General features: G+C 36.4%; 5 protein-coding genes across 5 annotated transcripts; 2 read left to right on the plus strand and 3 right to left on the minus strand.

Moving 5' to 3' along the window:
* Positions 1-318: 318 nt before the first annotated feature.
* On the plus strand, positions 319-1,206 carry EV154DRAFT_461522 (small COPII coat GTPase SAR1; the record flags this gene model as incomplete). Its single annotated transcript, XM_051597554.1, has 4 exons — positions 319-506; positions 560-679; positions 737-1,035; positions 1,093-1,206. Exons 1-4 carry the CDS (start codon positions 464-466, stop codon positions 1,204-1,206), a joined length of 576 nt encoding a protein of 191 aa, XP_051459622.1. The 5' UTR covers positions 319-463.
* Positions 1,207-1,287: 81 nt separating this feature from the next.
* EV154DRAFT_537196 (uncharacterized protein) lies at positions 1,288-2,138 on the minus strand (the record flags this gene model as incomplete). Its single annotated transcript, XM_051604191.1, has 5 exons — positions 1,288-1,338; positions 1,394-1,463; positions 1,524-1,562; positions 1,620-1,907; positions 1,960-2,138. The coding sequence occupies 5 exons, from the start codon at positions 2,136-2,138 to the stop codon at positions 1,288-1,290; spliced, it is 627 nt and encodes a 208-aa protein (XP_051459623.1).
* A 2,976-nt stretch (positions 2,139-5,114) lies between these two features.
* Positions 5,115-7,350, minus strand: EV154DRAFT_584137 (uncharacterized protein; the record flags this gene model as incomplete). The annotated part of the gene is made up of 8 exons (XM_051606727.1): positions 5,115-5,642; positions 5,711-5,790; positions 5,843-6,502; positions 6,563-6,614; positions 6,684-6,846; positions 6,913-6,947; positions 7,012-7,269; positions 7,326-7,350. 8 exons carry the CDS (start codon positions 7,348-7,350, stop codon positions 5,521-5,523), a joined length of 1,395 nt encoding a protein of 464 aa, XP_051459624.1. The 3' UTR covers positions 5,115-5,520.
* Positions 7,351-8,304: 954 nt separating this feature from the next.
* EV154DRAFT_502850 (immunoglobulin E-set) lies at positions 8,305-9,673 on the minus strand. Its single transcript, XM_051600838.1, has 7 exons — positions 9,496-9,673; positions 9,401-9,426; positions 9,270-9,339; positions 9,120-9,195; positions 8,961-9,025; positions 8,782-8,900; positions 8,305-8,702 (listed from the first exon to the last, which is right to left on the minus strand). The coding sequence occupies exons 1-7, from the start codon at positions 9,659-9,661 to the stop codon at positions 8,628-8,630; spliced, it is 597 nt and encodes a 198-aa protein (XP_051459625.1). The 5' UTR covers positions 9,662-9,673; the 3' UTR covers positions 8,305-8,627.
* Positions 9,674-17,155: 7,482 nt separating this feature from the next.
* Positions 17,156-19,889, plus strand: EV154DRAFT_161012 (uncharacterized protein). Its single transcript, XM_051594158.1, has 8 exons — positions 17,156-17,205; positions 17,263-17,353; positions 17,428-17,576; positions 17,630-17,722; positions 17,796-17,960; positions 18,022-18,169; positions 18,241-19,008; positions 19,081-19,889. The coding sequence occupies exons 1-8, from the start codon at positions 17,197-17,199 to the stop codon at positions 19,794-19,796; spliced, it is 2,139 nt and encodes a 712-aa protein (XP_051459626.1). The 5' UTR covers positions 17,156-17,196; the 3' UTR covers positions 19,797-19,889.
* The last annotated feature ends 751 nt before the right edge of the window (positions 19,890-20,640 follow it).

A 20,640-nucleotide genomic window follows, 5' to 3' on the forward strand; every position in this document is an offset into this window, starting at 1 on the left:
AGGACTAATATTTTGCGCTCAGAACCAACACAAAAAAGTGGCACCATAGATTCGCATGAAAAAGTATACCCGATGTTATTTTGTAGCCATTTATACTATTCCTTTTAACACCAATGAAAGTATTCTAAAAAGTTACAAATGTGTTATCCTATCACATACAACGTTATTGTTTACAATCGATAGAATAGGCACAGTGCCACAATGAGACACTTACCTCTTGAATAATGGGTGTCTGAGAGCTAGTCCCGCTAAAATAACATTTAAATCAACAAAATAAAGAAGACAATGGTTCCCTTATAAATATTTAAAGACAAAGGGGTTTTCAATTAACTTTTTGGGCGTAGTGATAATGTCCACCATATTGATTATCCGTATCAAATCTTATATAAAAAGCCTTATTTCCTAGCCTTTCTTATGCCCAACTCAAATTAACACTTCAATCACTCTGATAGCCTAATAAAAAATGTTTATGGTAGACTGGTTTCGCGATGTTTTGACTACATATGGTAATTTGACATAGCGGAAAGACATACATATACGTATTACTGACATAAAATAGGTCTCCTGGACAAGCATGCTAAGCTTTTGTTCGTGGGGCTAGATAATTCAGGAAAAACTTCTCTTTTACATATGTTAAAGAATGAAAAGGTGGGTGCTATTCCACCTACACTTCACCCCAGTAAGCTTATTTTAATTAAAAAAGTATGCTGTGCTGACTTTTTTTTCATTATTATAGATATGGTAGAGTTAAAAGTAGGAAACATCATCTTTGCAACACACGATATGGGAGGTCATCACCAAACGAGATCATTGTGGGATCAGTACTCGTACGATGTTTCGGGCGTTATCTTCCTGGTGGACTCCGCTGAACCCAGTCGATTTGAGGAAGCCAAGTACGAATTGGACAGACTTTTAACAAATCAAAAGTTGGAAGGCGTGCCATTTTTAGTTCTTGGAAATAAGGTTGATTCAGTCAAGGCGGTTAGTGAGAAGGAACTTAGGGAGGGTTTGGGCTTTGAATACACAACCGGAAAGGTAAAATAACAGTAGCGAAAAGTATTCTCGATGAAGAGTATTGATGATAAATAATAGGGAATTGTTCCAATTGCCAGCCCAGGTAGACCAATGGAGCTATTTATGTGCTCAATTTTACATAGACAGGGCTATGGTGACGGTATTCGCTGGTTGTCACAATATGTAAAGTAATGAATATTAATTATTGTATTACTTTATTAAATCTATGATATAACTTTTGATTTCCTTCATCCCAATTCATAATCTCCTTCATTAATCCAAACCAAATAAATAATAAGCAAGTTGAACGGCACCAAAGATGATCTGTGATTGTTGAATTAATTAACAAGTTTTTTAAATGTGCATAGAAAACACTTACTGGTTGCCAGACTACTAAGTAACGAACACCATCCAGCAAATTGAGATAGAGTTGCTGCTGCGTGTCCCATCTATATAATAGTTCATATTAGACAACCCATTCCTTTTTTATTTGCACTTGCTTCACTTACGGATTACGCTTAAATTGTTTGAGATCGACCTTTTCCTTACTGTGAAAACAATTACGTTAATATTTATGACTTGACCGGATATAGAGACTGACTTACCAATATGGACAAATATCTTTTTTACCAATCATAACCCAACCACGAATACACTTTTCATGGAAAACATGCTTACAGGTCAATTGATGAACAGGATCATCTGAAAACATAGGACGTAACGCAGGATCATTATGCAAAGCGATATGGCCCGTAGTGGCTGAAGTGGCATGATTACAAACAGCACAGATACCATCCCCCAAATACTTATTTGGTAACCCATCCTTTGAATAATAACCAATGGTGGCGGCCATTCTATCTGTACAAATCTCAACAAAATCTCTACCCAAGACACTGCAATTATCGTTAATAGCTGTTAACGCAATCCCCTGTTTCACAAACTTACCCAAAGTAAAGACCGTAACTAAGAAGTAAAACACCGACTTGAATAAATTCAGGACCTACACCAAATAAAGCAAAGATTCCAAAGAATACACCGAGCACAATAAGATATCCAATTAAACCAACAACAAACGACACATTATATAAAACTGTGAACCACTTGTAAACCATACGAGGAGTCATGGCCTCCAGGGGTTTTCTCGATGCTTTGTAAATGACTACATAATATATAAATTAGACCTAGTTTTCCTTTGTAAGTAAGTCCGTTACCAAAGCCATTCAAGATTGAAAACAAGATCCAGAAAATCAGGAAACGGTACCATCCAGCATAGATTCCAAACATCATGGGGAAGAAATAAAGACCTCCCAAACTAATAGCCTGGTATGATTTGTAATGTTTCTTTTTCCAATACAAGATTAAAAACTGTGAAGCGAATAAAGCAAATAACAAAATGAAGGCCATAATTTCATGTTGAGACTCATGACCTAAAGAAGCAATGTTAGTTGCTTTCATTTTACAGCAGGGATGAAGATGTTACCTTTATGTTCAACCAAATATTCTAACTGTATGTCGTAGCTATTCAGAAGGGTAGCATTAGCATTAGTTTATCACACTTTTATCTCCTGTTCTTTACTTGGCACGCTGTTCAGCGGTCAACCCATTAATTTGCTCGTCGCTTAAAGAACCCTCTAGCCAAGCTGAGGTAAAAGCGCCGTCATGACCCTCATGGCCTTCATGTTCCATATTCATTGTTTAAGAAAAAAAAAAAAAAAAAAAAAAGAGAAGAAAGAGAAATTTAAACTTTGTAACCAATATTTGTCTTTACTTCAATTGGATGCTTTTTGTAACTGTATTTGACGGCAATTATTTTAGGTTTGCAAGACATAACTCAGTTCCAGAATAAAAATATCCCATAAAAACTACTACGCATCTTAACTTTAGAATGAATGAATATCCCAATTTTAGGCCTCTTGAATTAATATGTCGAGATCTTGGTTGTAATCACTCTTGCGACTAGGAAAATTATGTCCTTTTAGCGATGTGATGGGTGAAGGTAAAACCTTAAAATTCAGGACTTTTTGCGATGCTACATCCTAACGAAAAACATGATTTGAAAAAAACTACATACTCCTGTAATAATAAAAAAAGTTGCCCATTATCGGTTTCTCTTTTTGTTTATCACTTGACATGCTTTTTTCAGTTAACTTTTTCATATAGTAAACCATCGTTTCCGGACACCCTTTCAAGCCAAAAATATGCTCAGAATTATCTAAAGTATCATATTTAATTGTTAAGTCTATTTTTTTTTTTTTTTTAAAAAAAAAGACCTAAAATCGGCCAAAATACAAAGGGTATACCTCGAGGAAAATCTCGAAATTTACAAATGCACCTTTTAGATACCCTTCCTGTAGGTTTGGAAAAAAGTTCTCTGAGTAAACTACAAACCAAATTTTATGCTCTTTCCATTGGTATATTTTGTGGAGCAACTTTACTATGGTAATCGCTGTAATTGGTGCCTAATTAAAAAACCAGTTTTTGTTAGACAAAGTTTATTTTTTACATAGAAAACTGCACTCTAAACAATATCAAAAGATGCGTCTTATTATAACAAACATTTTGGGCATAGCATTATAATATCAAAAGTTTGATACCTATCATGAAATTGATGGAATGTCGTCTTTTATCCAATCTGTTCAAGAAAAAAAAAAAAAGTGATACGCCACAGATCGGACATTAAAATTACCCGCCTCTGGTCATGACCACCAGTAAGGGTCAATAGGTAATTCGATTGTTGTCAACGTATTCTTGTATGCATTTTTTGTTGCACAAATTTCCTACCATATTGGATACGATGAGTATAAAGATTGATCTCATAGACATCTGTATGAAATACCATTGTTTAATGAAAATCTCTATATCTACTTGTGTTGTCGATTTCTTCTCTTTAAAAAAAAACTATCAGTTTTCACTCAAAAGGTTAACTTTTAAATGAATGCACGATTAGAGTTATCTTTCTATATTTTTTGTAAACGCTTTATTGGGTTTTTGTGAGATTTTAACACGGCGAGTGTCCCTGAATTATTTAAATAAGTTGAGTAGCTTTCCATGAGCAAAAAATAAGAAATGCCTTGCATTAACTCGCGTTGGTTTTTTAATGGCTTGTTGCTCTCAATTCAAGTAAACTCGTGCCTTCTTTGAATGTCGAGACTTCTCTTGAAAGAGTAATCTAAAGATGTATAATAAAAGACCTTGATATAGAAGGCGCACCTTTAAAAATTGGGAGCGTATATGCCACACTACTTGCCTTATTGAGAAAGCGAGTTTTAAAAGTGTCTATTCAGGTGACCATAATACACAGCAGTCTCAATTCAATGTAAACAATGATGTCAATCATACGTGTATGTAGGGAGGTAAAGTGTCCAGAAATTTTTGTGATGGGTTATGTGACTTTTATAAAAGTCACAAGGTTAAGAGAAAAAAAGGTATAAAAGGGCTCCCTGTTTTTCCTGGGCAAATTTCTTTTTCTTTTTTTTCCTCATAAAAAATTACTTTGAGATAAGATTATACATTTATTGTAGTCACTAACAGTAGATGCTATGTCGAGTCTTGGAGCCCACTTCCGGGTAGTCAGTCTAGTAGAGAGGCGTTGATTCTAGTGGGGAGGAATCAGACTATTGATTTTTTTCCGGATGCGCGCACGGCCTCCGTTTTTTTAATATTAATGAAAATGAAAAATACAAAAATAGACTAAAAGCTCATTTTATAACTCCACGTTGTATGCTTTTAAATGTCTTTCTCTTATGAAGACTAAGCTCATTTTATTAATGGGGTGTATTTGAAATGAGATAAATAACAATCCTTCACAAGATGGAACGTTAAATGAAAGAAAAATCTCAATACAACAATGTTGCCGAACAATAGTCTCTGCCTTTTTCTCCTATAATCTAATATTTAAACCAAGTATAATATTTTACTCTTGGCGATCCATTGAAAATATCAAACCAACACGATGAGGTTGGACATAGTGCATAGTTCAAGCGAGAGTTGGTTGCAAATTATTCGATATAGCAAAGGCGGGCACTCTTATTTTGTTATACGGGGAAAAAGACAACAATTTTGCTGAAAGCAGGTTTAGCAGCATAGTTAGACTGGAGACATAATTCTGAATTTTCACTACAAAGTCATGAAAAGAACTATTATGCACTTTCTATCACAGTGAATACACAGATAGTCAAGGTGAATATTCGTGCCGTTTTGTTTAATGACCCTCATTTCTTTTTTCACTTTTTCATTTTGGTTTTAAGCTAATCGGTCGAGCTTGTTTTGGTTCGAGATGAGGATGCTGGCCAAACTAAATGTCCAAAGTACAAGACTTGTTCTGGCGCCTATAGTCATTTTGCTCGTTTTGGGATTATTTGACACAGAGAAATAAAAGATATAAAAAAGCAGTCTAAGATTAACATGCTTGTGAGCGTTTTATTTCATCATTAAAGAAAAAAGAAAGACATAGTACAAAAGGATTTATTACATAATATTATTACAAGGTTTGTTAGTTATAGGTTTCTATTTTGTTTTAGTGCCATCCTCAATGTATGATGAACGTTCATCAATGCCTGGTGTTTCCTCACGCAACGACTCCAAAATTTGGTAGCAATCTTCGAGGATATCAACACAAATAGCTTGACCTAACAAACAAAATAAATCCCCTTTCTGGTTAATCAAGGGCATATAGTCATTATCTTTTGAACCATACCTTCGGGGATTTGTCCTCGATCATCATAAAAGTTACCGTCTTTGCGTACTTTTTCTATGCTGGCTAATTTCATTTGATAGCTATATGAAAAATGTGAATAATCTGGGGATGGGTGAACTTTACTTTACTTACGGATAGAGTTCTTCCGGGGAGCAAGGAGCACCTGTATGCTTCACCGCTAATAGACAATGACGTACTGTGACAAGTTGATTGTATACTGGAGCAAGTGCCTCTGAAACAGGGGCGCTTTCGCTTAACAGGACAAAGATCAATCTGTAACATTTGTGAAGCAAGAACTCCAAAATGGTTTGACCTTCAGGCGCCTCTCCACTGCCATCCAAGAACTTGCCGTGTAACTCAGGTCTAGTATTTGTCTCTTCGTTGGCTACATTGTATCTCATTTTGACAATATCATGCAGTTGATGTTGATAGGTGAATAAATCTGTTTGTCGCAAGGTCCATTTGTGAGTTAATTCTAAGCGTTCCAATTCAGCCTTTATACCCAAGAGACGTTCACGTACACTTTGAAGTGATGAAGAGAAATCGGCACTGCAGACAATGATAAGATCATGCGACCAGTAATAAAGCTGTTCAAGCAAACTGACCAAGACGCCTTGACCTGCTGGAATAGTCACACCATCCTCACCAACAAATTTACCGTCAATTCTCATATTATCAATGGCACGAATTTTGTCCTGTAATGGTTTGATGTCATTTGGTGAGAAATGACTTCTACAACAGACAGAGGCAAGATTACGTCTGATACGTAATAATTTATCTCTGATGGGGATCCTATTCATTCCGCAACAAATCAGTTTTTGTTCAAGTCTACTCCTAGTAATTAAAACTTACAATTCAGGTGCAACTTCGTGAATGGTGTCAATTAGATTTTGATAAATACGTCCTATTAAATTGTTTTTTTTTTAGCCGATAACATTTTTTTTTATATTCCGATATTCATCCCACACTTTACTGCATTGTCTGTATTGATATCGCAGTACTTGCATAACAATGTCTGATAGATCCGGACATCCGTCTACATTGATGAGCTTATCAATTTCGTCTAATCGAAGTTTGTAGGGTTCCAAATACTCCTCCTCGTAAACACCAAATTCTTGTAAACGATCGAATATATGCTACAAAAAAATTAAATAAGCTTTTAATATACTACGTCATTTTCCACTGGATTGGGTATTCTTTACCTTGATGGCAACCACTTGAGAGTAAACAGCGGTCCCTAAGTTTGAAAAAAAAAAAGATAAGCATACAGGTTGAAAAGTATTTAAAAGGCCTATGGTTACCTTCTCTCTTTTTTCCCAAAGACAAGAAACATAAACTCAACATTTGTAAGACTTCGTCCAGAATGTCGTCTGCTCTGTTCAATTCGCGAGATTCGTCTAAAAGACAACCACCTCTAACCTGACTCAATGCCTTCATCTCTTGTTCAATTTCGTATCGAATCGCCATAATATCCTCTAATTTAAGATAGCTTGAACGGTCACGTTTGACAACCGAGAGCTTTGCTCGGATACCCAAAAGTCTTTCAAGCGCGGGTTGTTCTATGAAAATAGGGTCAGCTTTTTTACTGCCTATTTTTTGTTGTTGTGTTTATTACCTTCGGGAGGTACTCTGTGAGGCATTGTTTATTGTTTAGGAAAGAAAAAGGAAAAAGAGTCAATTGGGGAGATATTTTTTTCCGCTTTATAAAAATCCGTGACAATCTTTTCCGTGTCTCACACCATTACGGCGTATTTGTTTAACCGATCCTATGCCATTTACTGCTGTTCAAAGGGATAATGAATACACGAAAAAAAAGTGTCTACGTGCACTTTTGGGATTGCATAAAATTTATTTAAAAGGGTGGGGGAATGACATTTAAAGCTTAGTGTATAAATTTGAATCCAAATGGTTTAAGCGGAAATATCGTATAAATACCTGATTGAGTATTTTTATTTTGACATCATTTACATTTCCCAAATTCAGCCGAAACCAACGTTCTTTTTTTTTCTGTCCAAAGAAATAGCTTGTCGATCCTCATCAACACGGGTTTTATTTCATTTTTACTATGTCATTATTATGAAATGGGCAGCATATAACTCCTATTTCTATCAACATGGAAGAGGGGGAGGCTAATTTATAAAATACAAGTACAACCCGGGTAGCTTATTTCAAGTGATACGTCCACCCGATCATGTCTATGTAAACTAGACTTATTTAAGGTGATGCCACTATGTAGCTGGGTTTCTTTTGAGAGGAAATGCACAAAAGTAAAAGTTTCTGCTGCTACTACAACACCAGCATTCAAGAACAAGACCATTAAACAACACACTGAACTTATACAATAAACACCCACAAGTGCAAATGATGGCTCCTCCAACTGACAAATACTTATTGAAAAAAGTAAAAATTGAGTGATTGGAATATGTAGGAAATGACTTTTTTCGTATTTGTAGCACATGCATGCATCTGTTTTGTTGTCCCGGGGCGGATATAAGAGAATATATTTTTGGAACCGCGATTTTATTAAAAAAAGGTGTTTTTATATTGCCACACACACACAACAGGCCTGGGCCATTTTTAAGTTCTCCTCCCTTTTTCTTTTTTCGCGTTTGGGGGGAAAACGCCCCCGATACATTTTCATTGTCCCCGGGTAATTCATAGACCGACCTGTTTTTATATAGGTTTTTTTTTATATATTTTTCAATTCTGGAATATATATTTTTTGTATTTTTGGGGAGGGAGAGGGAAAAATGGGGGGTTATGAAGAAAGGGAATTTAAAAAACTACGATACTTTATGTGAGCAATAACAGAAAGTAGCAGAGAAAGGGGGTAAGGGGGGGTTGATTGTTGAAAAAAGACTTGAATTTTGTAGTAAAAAAGAAAAAGAAAAAAGAAATAGACAAAAGGTTTAATCTTTTACCAGTCCTTCTTAATATCGAATGACCAGTTCCATTCCATATGAGAAACACCATCATCATCAACAAATTTACTCTGTAAAAGAAGTGTTACTCATAAAATATTATATATATATATATAGGGGTGAAATAAAGGGGGTCTTCTTTTTTCTTACCTTGGCATCATAGTGACCTCTAGCAAGCATACCAGAAGGAGCTTCCTCGGCTAAAAACTTCTTTTCATAAGCTTCAGCAGAAGGACCATAACTACCAATCATTTCTTCGGTCTTATCAACTAGTAGACGGTTTTAGCTTCTTTTTATTTTTACTATCTACCAAGAAAAGGTGTACGTACCTCTGATACCCTTTCTCTTGACAACTTGCAAGTACTTTAAGCCAGAGACAACATCATGTTGGACTCTTTTAAAAGAAAGAAAAAAAGAAAAGGATGTCAATACAATGAATATACATAAACAAAAAAAAACCCATATATATATATATATATATATCCTACCTGAATTTAACCTTCATACGATATTCAACACCTTCCTTGATTGTGAAGGGTGTGTTCTTGGCTTGGTCAATGGCCTCTGATTTTCAATTATTCAAGGTCAGTCTTTATTGCAAGAAGTAAAAAAAAAAAAAAAAGAGAAAGTACACTTACGGGGAGTAGACAAATCAACCATAACATCAGTACGACCTTCAACCTCAAGAGCAATGTATTCAACAATAACCTACTAAAGTATTAAAAACACGTATACATTAAATATCTCACAAGAGCTTTTAACCACTTACTCTGCGGGGATCATCATGAGGACCAGCTTTGGAGAGTAGTAACTTTAGTTGGCTGGGGGTAAAATAGAAAATAATAATAAAAAAAAAAAACTTACTTTGGCCAGTAGACTTGTTTAAACCGAGAGATTCCTTCCACTTGTTCAGGGACTCATCTCCAGCATCTAAAGTTTGATAATCTTCAAGAGTCTTCTTCTCTCCTGGCTTGTAACCTGTGGTTTGTGTAGGTGCAAGCTCGTCGTCGTCATGATGATGGTCACTCATTGTTTATATCTGTAGAAAATAATAAAAAAGAAGAAAAAGGAAAAAAAAAAAAAAAAAAAAAAAAAAAGGCTGCGAAAATAATAAATAAACACCGGAGTGCGAACCCAAACCATCAGGGCGGTTGTTCAAATGAAAGCTTTCTTCTATTCTGTAGCATCATTGTATTTCATCACCATGGTTACCTATACAAGTATCTTCACTTTCTCTTACTCTGTCAATTTCAAAATTATTACTGAATGCTCTTTTTACATTAGGGCTGAGTGTTGGCAACATGGTTACACTTAATTTTATTTAAATAAAATAGGACCTGACTTATGATCATATATTGGTTCTAGAATGCTGGGATCAGAAGGACGTGTCCAGTGTCAGCTGAGTATGTCTACTGTAACCTGTCAAAAATTGATTTTGTCTGTACTTTATTCACAACTTGTGGTTAAATACTCGTGAAAACAAATCAGAAAGTAAGATGCATGTGCCAAATAAGTTTTATTATTGATCGGGAGTGCATAAATACGGGCTCCTCCCCCACCACCAAGTGTCATCTACAGTACCTTCTCTCTTTTTTTTTGTCGCAGGAGATCCTATGTTTATATTCGGAATAACTGTCCGTCAAATGTAAACCAAGTGTAAAGCCATCTAATTCCAGTGATAAATCCATTATTCTATCTTGATTCACACACACGCACACACCCTTTTTTTTGTTTTTTAAATGACCGTCTGTAGTTGACTTGTTTTTATTTAAACTAAAAACACGTGCTGATACTTTGTGTAATCCGTTTACTTTGGTTTATTTCCTATTCCGTCTCTACTGTTCACACAGTAGTCCAGTCAATTTCTGATTTTTCCCCACCCACCACCAAAGAAAAAAAAAAAAAAAAGAAGCTCTAATTGACAATCTCGGTGTAGGATTGACCAACGTTGGTTTATAAAAATGAATGCCATGTCTTTATAACTGAAATCAGTGCTATGTACCTGTAAAAAAAAAACAAAGGGGATTGTCGATGGTGGCAGATAGCCTGTCATAGATAACTCAGGCTTTAAAGTCAGTGCATTTGATAAAAAAAAAGGGGAAAGTGTGGGAAAGTTATCCTCTTTTTTTATTTACGATACCTCAGGGTACGCATACTAGATAAGGTCCACTATTTCGTGCCGAGGTGGTGTAAACAATGGAAAAAAAATACTAATGTAGCACCTCATGTCTATAAGCTTTTTATTTATATCGCTGTATTGGGAAACGGGTCTTTAGTCAAATTTCATAAAACTGTGTAAAAAATCATGGATTCATATGGCACAGTTTCTGCATGACTCGAAAAATCCCCTTTAAACACATTGAAATTTATTCAAGTATACTTGTGTAAAAGAATTATCTGTGACAGTAACTTTTTCTCATCGGCCATGTGAGAAAATTATTAGAAGTGCTTGAAAGTTGAAGACGTATCATAAAATCTTTTACAAAAAGGCTGAAATAAAAATTCTATCACTCTTTACTATTCGAGTGTTATTGATCTGAGCAAAAAAGAAGGACTACATATAATTGCGAGATCCTGTCCATGCCACATGCTTCGATCGTGTCATAGCGTAATGCCAATGATCCTGATTACCTCGGTTACTGGTAATGTGCTTAACATATTGTTATATATTCCTGACATTATTTTCGTCTGCAAATAAATTGACGGTCTTCTTTATATGTGACTAGTGGCGATGGGTATTCAAGATTATTTTGTACGAACTCTAATTTCTATTTGAAAATTCAAATATCCATCATCTGTTATTCACGATCTATTTAAAGAGGACAAGGACAGCCTTCAAACGCCCATTAATTTGATGTACAGTACTATCTGTGCCTTGGAGAAGTCACTAAAGGTAAATCTCACGTGATACCATTGGCGTATGTATGAATACTACACACCAACTGAGTCTCCTCAACTTATATAGTAAGGTGCCCTCATCTGAATGTAAACTTTATTTTTAAAATCTTTCGTCCAATAAAATAGCCAGCCCACCAAATCTTCTTAGCTCAATTTGTAGATAGTCTCTTCTGGGAAACAATTATGCTTTTAAAATCATTTCATCCAATGAAATAACGAAAAAAAAAAAAAAAAAAAAAAAAAACTTCTAAGTAAAAATTAACATGGCGAAATTAACATGTACATGAACATGATTTTTTATTAAGACAAATTTTATAAATTTTTAACTTTATGAGACAATGCCCACCAGAAGGTGCCAAACTTGCTGGTGTTGATTAAGTTGAAACGAGGGTTCATCTTTCTTGAAAAATCAAGCATCTCCACGAACTGACACTCTGTTTCTCTGTATGTCGACTTCGTCCGCAACAGCTTTTCAACAACAAGATTTCCTCCATTGTCTTTGTTACAAACGTAATAAACGCAGGAGTTTAAACCGTCGGACTGGCTTAGAAGTTCAAATCTTGTCACAGGTCCACGTTCACACCAAAGAGCGTATTCAACGATGGTGGGAGCACCAGTCAACGCATCGATTTTGACGACTTCACCGATAAAGAGGTTGTTTCCGTTTTGAAAAATTCCGGTTGAGCCAACTTTCATGGTCTTGTCATCATCGTCATTATCAACAAAGTCTCTAATAGTAGACTTGAAGGACACAGCAACCTCGAGGACTTTGTTTGAAGCTTTAACTGGATAATCCTGGCCTGCCACCAACCAAGAACCACCAGTCAATACATGTCGAGCCATCAACCTCTTTGCAAAAGCAACAGCGGCATCTCTTGAAGGATTATGTCTGTTGGTACGAAACAGACACTCTCGAATGAATTTATTAAATTGCTCACCCTTCTCAGTTTCATAAAAGATTGGGGATCCAAATCGATAAATATCATCAACAAGATGATGCATGATGTGCATTTTACTGGAGTTATAAACGGAGCCACCCCTTCTGTTAGGATACTTTCGCTTCATGTAAGCATCATGCTCCATCACCGAGACACGAAGATCATTGTAAGTGAACTCCACATACTTCAGGTACGAATCAGACTTATGCTTGATTTTGCTGATATAAGAAAGCGAAGCTAACTTGCCCAAATTTTCAAAGCAGGTCTTGATCAAGAGAACACCGTCATCACGTCGAATTTCACCAGAACAGATCAATTGATTCAACAGAATTGGTACTTGCTGAACGAGGATTTTGTAATCCCTACCTAAGAAAGATCCATGAAGACGCAATGATGAACGCAGCTTTCGGGTAAACCCTTTGCTAACGTAACCATGCAATCTTGTTTCGAGGATACTTTTCTCAGTTGGATTCAGATGGTCTTGCAACAATGTTTTTACCAAGGCTTTGCCGACACCAAGCATTATCGTATGAAGGAGCTCGATTGGACAATCCAACATCGTATCGAACGATTGAAGGTCTACCAGAGCCTGACCACCAACAAGTTTGTAACCAGTATCGACATTTACCAACAAAGTCTTGTCACCGCCAGAAGCCAAATATCGCGCGTACATATCTGCAACCACTTTTTCAGAGCGAGGGTCACAACGATAATCACTGCCATCAAGTCGAGCTGGGGTTTTTAATTCCCAAACACACTTTCGGCATGGCATCTTTGAAATGGCACCGCGACTAGAGGCAAGCTCCGAATGACGCGCATTATCAGCAGTGATAAATTGCAACGGAGCAACGACAACGACAGCCTCACCACCAGGCAAAAACATCTCCACACCTTTCTCCAACAACAAAAGATCTTCAACAATAGCAGGAAGCATTTGCATTGCTGACAGCAAATGATCTGTACAGATGAAGGCTGTATTCTCAAGTGCATGTCGTTCAGCAAGAGGCAAAGCGGCGGGTACCATAATCCAACTATCAAACTTGTTGTGTTTCTTGGTTCGATTTCCACTCATATCATCAGTAAAGAAATTCAGGGGAATAACCTTAACGGGCTTGAATTTACGAGCAGAAGAAGGAGAGGGGCGCTTCAAAGGATTTGGCATTTTCAATCTACTAATAATGGTACTAGAAGCTCTAAGGAGATTAGAGTCATCCAGCACATTACGTTCGAAATCCAATGACAAAGTTTCCGGGCGATCACACAAAATGCTTGAAATGAGATTCACTTCGACAGAAACTTTCCTGGGCATGTTGTGGAGGTATAACCTACCATCAACGGGAAGAACTTGGTAACCTTCAGCCATAACGATTGAATGATTCAAGGTATAAAACCTCTCCACAATCACAAAAGTTTGACCTGTTTTGATCAGATCACCAACCCAGATATCCTTTGGGATGTTGTTGATTATGACAGAGACCATTGGATGTTGAAACATCTTGTGGGTACGCCATTTGTTCGACTGGTAACTATCGACAAGCTCGCCCTCTGTATGATCAGGAAGTTTTGATAAATGATCAGTGACAGAAGGGTTTGCAACCAACAACTTCAAGACTTCGGAGGGAGGATTCATATAGAACGGGAGATCTTCTTCGACTTCTTGACCATTCACCTTTTTCTGAACCTTGACGTAGTGCTTCGTCTGTCTGAGCAAGGGAATCTGGTTTCTTGTTCTTCTTGAATCATCAAAGTTGAATATGAGATCAGCTGCAGGTACTTTGGCTTCGGGATAGGCAACCTTGGCTTCAGTGACGTCCTTGACAAGCTTCACAATATCTTTCATCAAACTTTGAGATATGTCACCCCCAGACCGATAATAGAATTGATACATCAATTGATGTATCTTATCCCTGAAAGGAAAAAACTCGCCGTTGACAACTATGGGTGTTTGATCCTCGATTTCGTCGACTACAGCTTCCGGTTCATCAACAATGGATTCAGTGAATTCAATGTCTTCATCAAAAGGTTCATCTTCGTCCTCGTCGTCTTCCTCGTCACTGTAATCTTGGCATTCAGATTCGTCCTCTTGATGAAACACCATACGATCCAGACTGATGCGAGTAGATCTAATCGACTCAGGTAATGCAGTAACTTCTGGTCCATTCACTCGCCTGAAGGCCGTGTTGCTTGGGGTAATGGGTGCCTTAAAAGTGAAGGCTTCGGTAATTTTATGTGATTTTTTATGACGTGTAAGGGCGCTTGGATGCCGGAAGCGCTTGCCACATTCATTGAAATCGCAACGATAGGGGTTTTCGGTTTCGTTGGTTTGTTCAGGTTGAGTATTCATAATTCAGGAAGTAAAAGAGATAGAGATATAGTTTTTTTTTTTTTGACTTAGAGGTTTTTTATATGCAAAGGTTTAGACCAGAATTTTGAACTACAGCTATTTCCAGCAGGTTCTTTTTCTTTTAGCTTCTTTTTTTTTCTTCATGTCTTTCTTTCCGTTTCTTTAACTTTTTAACTTGGTAAGTTATTTTCTCTTATTCCCTTTATAAACGCTAAAGCTATCTATCTTATAGTTTTTCACTTTTATGCTCAATAGTACACTCATAACTGACCCATCTATGTGGAAGGTATATTGCTAGCACTTTTTTTTTTGTTCAAATGAAGACTAAAAAAATTTTTTATAACAGATTTAACGCGTAATGAAGTGAGGTAAGTCTATTGCTTTTCGTGTACAAACAACATGCATTAACGTTCATACTTCTTTAGTCAAATACGGATTACTCTGAACGGCACAAGAAATAAGGTAAAGTGATTTTTATTCAACTATTCCAGTATCATTTACTAACTATTTTTTTATAGGTTTGTTGTACGCATCTGGCTATACATGCTCTATAGAACAATGCATACTGTCTTACAGTCTTCTGGGAGTAGTGGATTAAATTTATGCATTTTTTACACCATCCTGAAGGGATTTCCAATGGCTGGCAAGGCTGTATGGCATCCAAGCCATCCATTATTTTTTTTTAAATAAAATCTACATTTTAAGCCTATAATTCTATCCAATCAAAATAATTATTTTTAAACAATTTGAACCATTTTTATTTTGGCAAAAACGGTTCCACCGAAATACAAAAAATTCTATAACCCGACAATGTCCATATTAAGATTAACCAAAAAAATTGAGCTTTGAACGTCCGAAAAACTCTATGGGTGTGTAAAGTAATCTTATGGCAGACAAACTTCCAGTACTTGACTGTTCATGGCACTCTGGCACTCCCTGTTTTTAAGCTATTAGCTGTCCGTCCAGCGTTAATCCCAAAAATATTAAAAAACAGGGAGTGCCAGATACCCTCAGGCAGTCCCGCCCAGTAAACACCAAGGCATAACCTCAAAATTGATCTGCTTTTACACTTTTCAAAAGCCAAAAAAATTGTGTAAATAATCATTCACAAAATTTTGAGTATTCATGTTTTCCATGGCGCGTTTTAGCATATCAGAAACACGCACACCCTTCCTTTTCTATAGTATCCATGTCATTTTAAATATTTTATATGAATGACACTATTCCGTCCAAGTATTCTGTTTCCTTGATCCTTTTTACTTGTAGAAAGCGCTTGACTTGGTTTACTCATTTTCAATGTAAATAATTGTAGCGAAGGAGCCTTTTGGTGCTCAAAAATAAGTGCATATACACCAAGTGCATGAATTTGATTGCCGTGTAACAAGTGGGCGAAATGCTTAATTCGAGATCAATGTTACCCAGCTCCCCCGCTGTAACTATCGCTAGCCATCTTTTGTCTTCGACAACTGTACCCGTTGTATTCACAAGAAAATCGCCATTAAATCCACTCTTTATCACTTCATGGTCTCTATCTTTCCGTCACTCAGCTGCTTCCTTTGTCATACTCCCATTAATAAAGAATGCTTTAAGTTCGTCTACTTGTGCTTTACCTTACCTCGATTCTGAATTTTAGCTCTTTTTTCATTTTCTTCCCTCATTACGATAAATAGAGGTCCTTTAAATAAAAACAGTAACCCCGCCAGAACTTCTTTTGAATCACCTGGTAGTTATGGTAAGTTAAAATTTATGTAATAACACAAAGACAAAATTATTGTAAAAACGTTAATCAGCAAGTACTTTAGCATGAAGGGGGAATGTCGACTTATTTTTAAGGTTTAACTTTGTAAAGAATTGAAGATCATCAGCGAAACTAACATCAGCAACTATAACGCCGGCATTGCTAGTCACTTGGGAAACGAGAACGAGCGTAGATACCAAGAAAAGGAATAAATGATAAAAGAAATACTGTAGAACTTTGTCTTCTGTTAATGGGAGAGTGGAAGTTTTTTTTTTCTCTCTTTTTTTTGTTTTTTTTGTTTTTATTTTTCACCACAAACCGTCATAGTTGTCTTTGGTGACTCTGAGCTGGGTATCACTATGGATGTATCGCGGTATTGTTTATAGTAAGACTTTTCCATCTAAATATTATTGAGATTTAGTCATCAAATAGAGCTTTCTATTTTACACTCTCTCTAATCATGCTGAGTGTAAGAATTTAGTCTTTGACAACCGAGTTCTTTTTCATGCGAAATTATCCTTGCCAATAACCTTTTTAAACCCAGATTTCCCTATAAATATTTTGACTTTTTACCTTTTTTTTTACTTTTCTTTTCTTTCGCTTTTCTATTTATTTACTTTCTATCGAATCAAGTAAAACAAAATTACATGACTGATGTAACTAAAGCCTGTTTTATGAAAAAAAAAATGCGTGTCACTAATGGAATCCAATAGAGAAACTGTAACAAAAGAAAGAGATTGACAAACGCTCTTCGATCATACTTACCCTCCTGGAGTGAGCCAGTTGATCAGAGCAATAACAAAGGTAAAAAAAAAAAAGAAAGAAACACTTCCTTCCTTCAGAAAAAAAACTTACCACTTGCATACTTTGTTTAACAGAAACAATCCATCAATTACAAATGAAGGTGGAAAGACTTGAAACTGAGAAACACGATCTTAGTCAACAAGTTGAGCGATCAACAATCGCACATGATCTGTCACTCAAAGACAGCTCAGAAAAAATTGCAAAGCTCATCAGTGAGCGAAACGTAAGTTATATCATCGATAGTACCTTGACAGATAAAAGTAACATAAATTATAGAATTACAAAGCACTGGCTGTCCTAAATCGAAAACGCGCAGCCGTGTCAACCAGGACTTTGACGGCAGTAAAAAAACTGTTCAATGATAATACGGTAACTTTTTTTTTCAGCGACATACCACCTTCATGAGACTCATAAAAAAACTTTTTTTGTTTAAAAAAAAAAGGAAAAATTAAGGAGGGCATTCATCGAAAAGAGGGAACTCGAAGATGAAGTCAGCCGACAAGATTATTATCATAAAAATTATGTAGAAGAAAATGAACGTTGCGCAGCAAAAAATAATGTGACGTTTAAATACTACCAGAATTTGACTGTCAAGCTTAAAGACGACGTAATATTTATAGAAACACATGCTGGATTGAGATTGTTATTGACTTTCTTCTATTGTATAGCTTCAGCTCCAGGAAGAAAGGGTTAAAGAATCCACAGCAAGAGAACTTGCTTTAATAAAAAGAGTTTCTGAGTTGGAAAGTCAGGCTGCTCAATCGGCTACAGGCACAACAAATGGTTTGGAAGACTCACTTACAGCAGACTACACACGTAAACATCTTCCCATATACACAGTACCACTATTACTTCTATATGTATCCTAACAAATCCTCTTCCTTTAGATGTTTGTAATAAGTTAGCTGAAATCCAAACAGAATATAAAAAACTCGAAAAAGAATTACAGCACTTTAAAAGCCTAAATCAGAATATCGAATATTTGAAAGAAGAAAACAATTCGTTACAAGAAAGACTGAAAGGCTTATCAGACATCGAAAACCAGAAGCTGTCTGTAGATATTGACAATGCTAATCTTCGAGCAGAGAGAGACTCTTGGACACGTTACTTGAGCACCGTTCCCGAATTTACTCATCAAACACCTGGCACAATAGTCTACAACTTGACAAAGCAAGCAGACCAAGCAGAGTATTTGCAGACAAAAGCGACATTCTTGGAAAAAGAATTGCTCGATAAAACAGAGCTTTTAAAATTGATGGAGAACCACGTCCGTGATGTCAAAGTTGCAATTTTAAAGAAAGATCGGGAAAACGTCTTGTTGTGTGAAGAAAACAAGTTGAACAGCGAGCGAGAGAGCATGCTTAAGGAACATATTGGTACCTTGACATCTCAGTTACGTCTCTATGATGAAGCAGAAGTAGCCGAGTCTGAAACGACTAATGATGAAATGAAGACGCTGCGTATTTCTCAGCTCGAAGAACATTTTCGTAACGTCCAGAATAGATTCGTTGAAGAGGGTAAGCTTCACATCAAGGCTTTGTCAATGACTTTTTCTCCTCCCGTCGAAAACGGTCCTTATGAAAAGCTCACATCTGGCGCCAGAATCACTGAGTTCTTGGAAAACATTTACAATGATAAGGAATCAGCTCTCGAAGGTATTTAGAAATCATATTTTATTTTATTATTTAGATGTATAAGTTAATTGGTATTATGATTAGCTTTCACAGAATTTAAGAATGAAGTTAAGCAGCATTTCTCACTTAATTCTCATATGAATACTCGGGAAGAAGAAATCCCCATCAAACAGGAATCACTTCCATCGCCTGTACAAGAATCATACCCATTCGTGGCACCTATCATCACACAAGAGCAATCACCGTCACCGCCACCTTCACCCACACAGGATATACCCTCTGGTACGCATGCGCATTCATTCGAAGATAATTCAACTTCTCAGATGCTCGCAATCCATCAAAATCATTTGAACAGATTAAAAAAGGAAAACAAGGACTTAATACAATTACGATTGGACGAAAACCCCAATGTCGACCTTGTGGTCCTTCCCAAAACAAGCATCATCAATCTTTCTAAAGAGCTGGATAGATTTCAAGCCGAACGTGAAGTACTTTTAAAGCGTTTCGGTAGAGCACACACAGTCTGGAATGAAAACTTTGATTCGGCAGACGAACCGGGACAGATGGAGGTCGACAGAGTGGCCGAATATAATGATGAAGAAGAAGGATATGAGGAGCTGGATCATCATTTGGCTAATTTGGGCTACAAAAGCGCTCGAACTGGGGATACTATGGATGAGGATGAACTTCAAACATATGAGGAAAACTCGTCCGGATATATGTTGAATGACTTACGGCATTATACTTCTGCAAAAGAAGAAGAAGTATGTTTTTATCTATCAAGATATGGAGGATTTAGAAGTTGCTGAACACTTTCAGTTATAAACTACTGAGCTTTTCTTTTTCTCTATAAGAATTTTAATTCATTAAAGAAGTACAACGCTGTTTTTTTTAATTGCGCATTATCATTTTAGCAGAAGGTGCACGAGACAAGAAGTCTTGCTAAAGAAGTTCTTAAGTTTACTTTATATTCATTATGAATATACCGCCCATACAAGTTTTTTTCTTCTGCTTTTCTTACTTTATAATTTAATTTTTCCACCTCTTGTCCACTCTTGTCCAGCTCTTGTTTAGATTACCTTCATTCTAAAAGTAGGTGTATGCAAGTAAACCCAAAAAGAGGGATATGAAAGTAGACCCGCTTTTACAAATTGAAGGAATACATCACCCGACCCGACACTCTAACAATGACGCTTTATACCAAGGAGTTTTTGCTGCTTCGTGTGCGCGCCATGATCTCCCCCTTAAGATAATAGTTATGGATAGTGGCGAAGGATATTAGAAATTATTTTATGTAAACTCTAAATTCTATTTGAAAATTCAAATGTCCATCATCTGTTCTTCACGATCTATTTAAAGAGGGCAAGGACAGCCTTCAAACGCCCATTAATTTGATGTACAGTACTATCTGTGCCTTGGAGAAGTCACTAACTGTAAATTTCACGTGATACCATTGGCGTATGTATGAATACTAAAGTAATCTTATGGCAGACAAACTTCCAGTACTTGACTGTTCATGGTACTCTGGCACTCCCTGTTTTTTAAGCTATTAGCTGTCCGTCCAGCGTTAATTCCAAAAATATTAAAGAACAGGGAGTGCCAGATACCTTCAGGCAGTCCCGCCCAGTAAACACCAAGGTATAACCTCAAAAT

Source organism: Mucor mucedo (genome assembly GCF_025094135.1).
Source record: "Mucor mucedo strain NRRL 3635 chromosome Unknown EV154scaffold_27, whole genome shotgun sequence".
Taxonomy (NCBI): Eukaryota; Fungi; Mucoromycota; class Mucoromycetes; order Mucorales; family Mucoraceae; genus Mucor; species Mucor mucedo.

Bases quoted from the DNA above. Each gene is read 5' to 3' on its own strand.
- EV154DRAFT_502850 (XM_051600838.1), bottom strand. From the start codon at position 9,661: ATGAGTGACCATCATCATGACGACGACGAGCTTGCACCTACACAAACC. The intron at 9,427-9,495 runs GTAAGTTTTTTT...TACTCTCCAAAG, and splicing joins AAACAAGTCTACTGGCCAAA to CTGGTCCTCATGATGATCCC. The intron at 9,196-9,269 runs GTAAGTGTACTT...ATTGAAAATCAG, and splicing joins GGTTGATTTGTCTACTCCCC to AGGCCATTGACCAAGCCAAG.
- EV154DRAFT_161012 (XM_051594158.1), top strand. The intron at 17,723-17,795 runs GTAACTTTTTTT...TAAAAAAAAAAG, and splicing joins AACTGTTCAATGATAATACG to GAAAAATTAAGGAGGGCATT. The intron at 18,170-18,240 runs GTAAACATCTTC...CTCTTCCTTTAG, and splicing joins ACTTACAGCAGACTACACAC to ATGTTTGTAATAAGTTAGCT.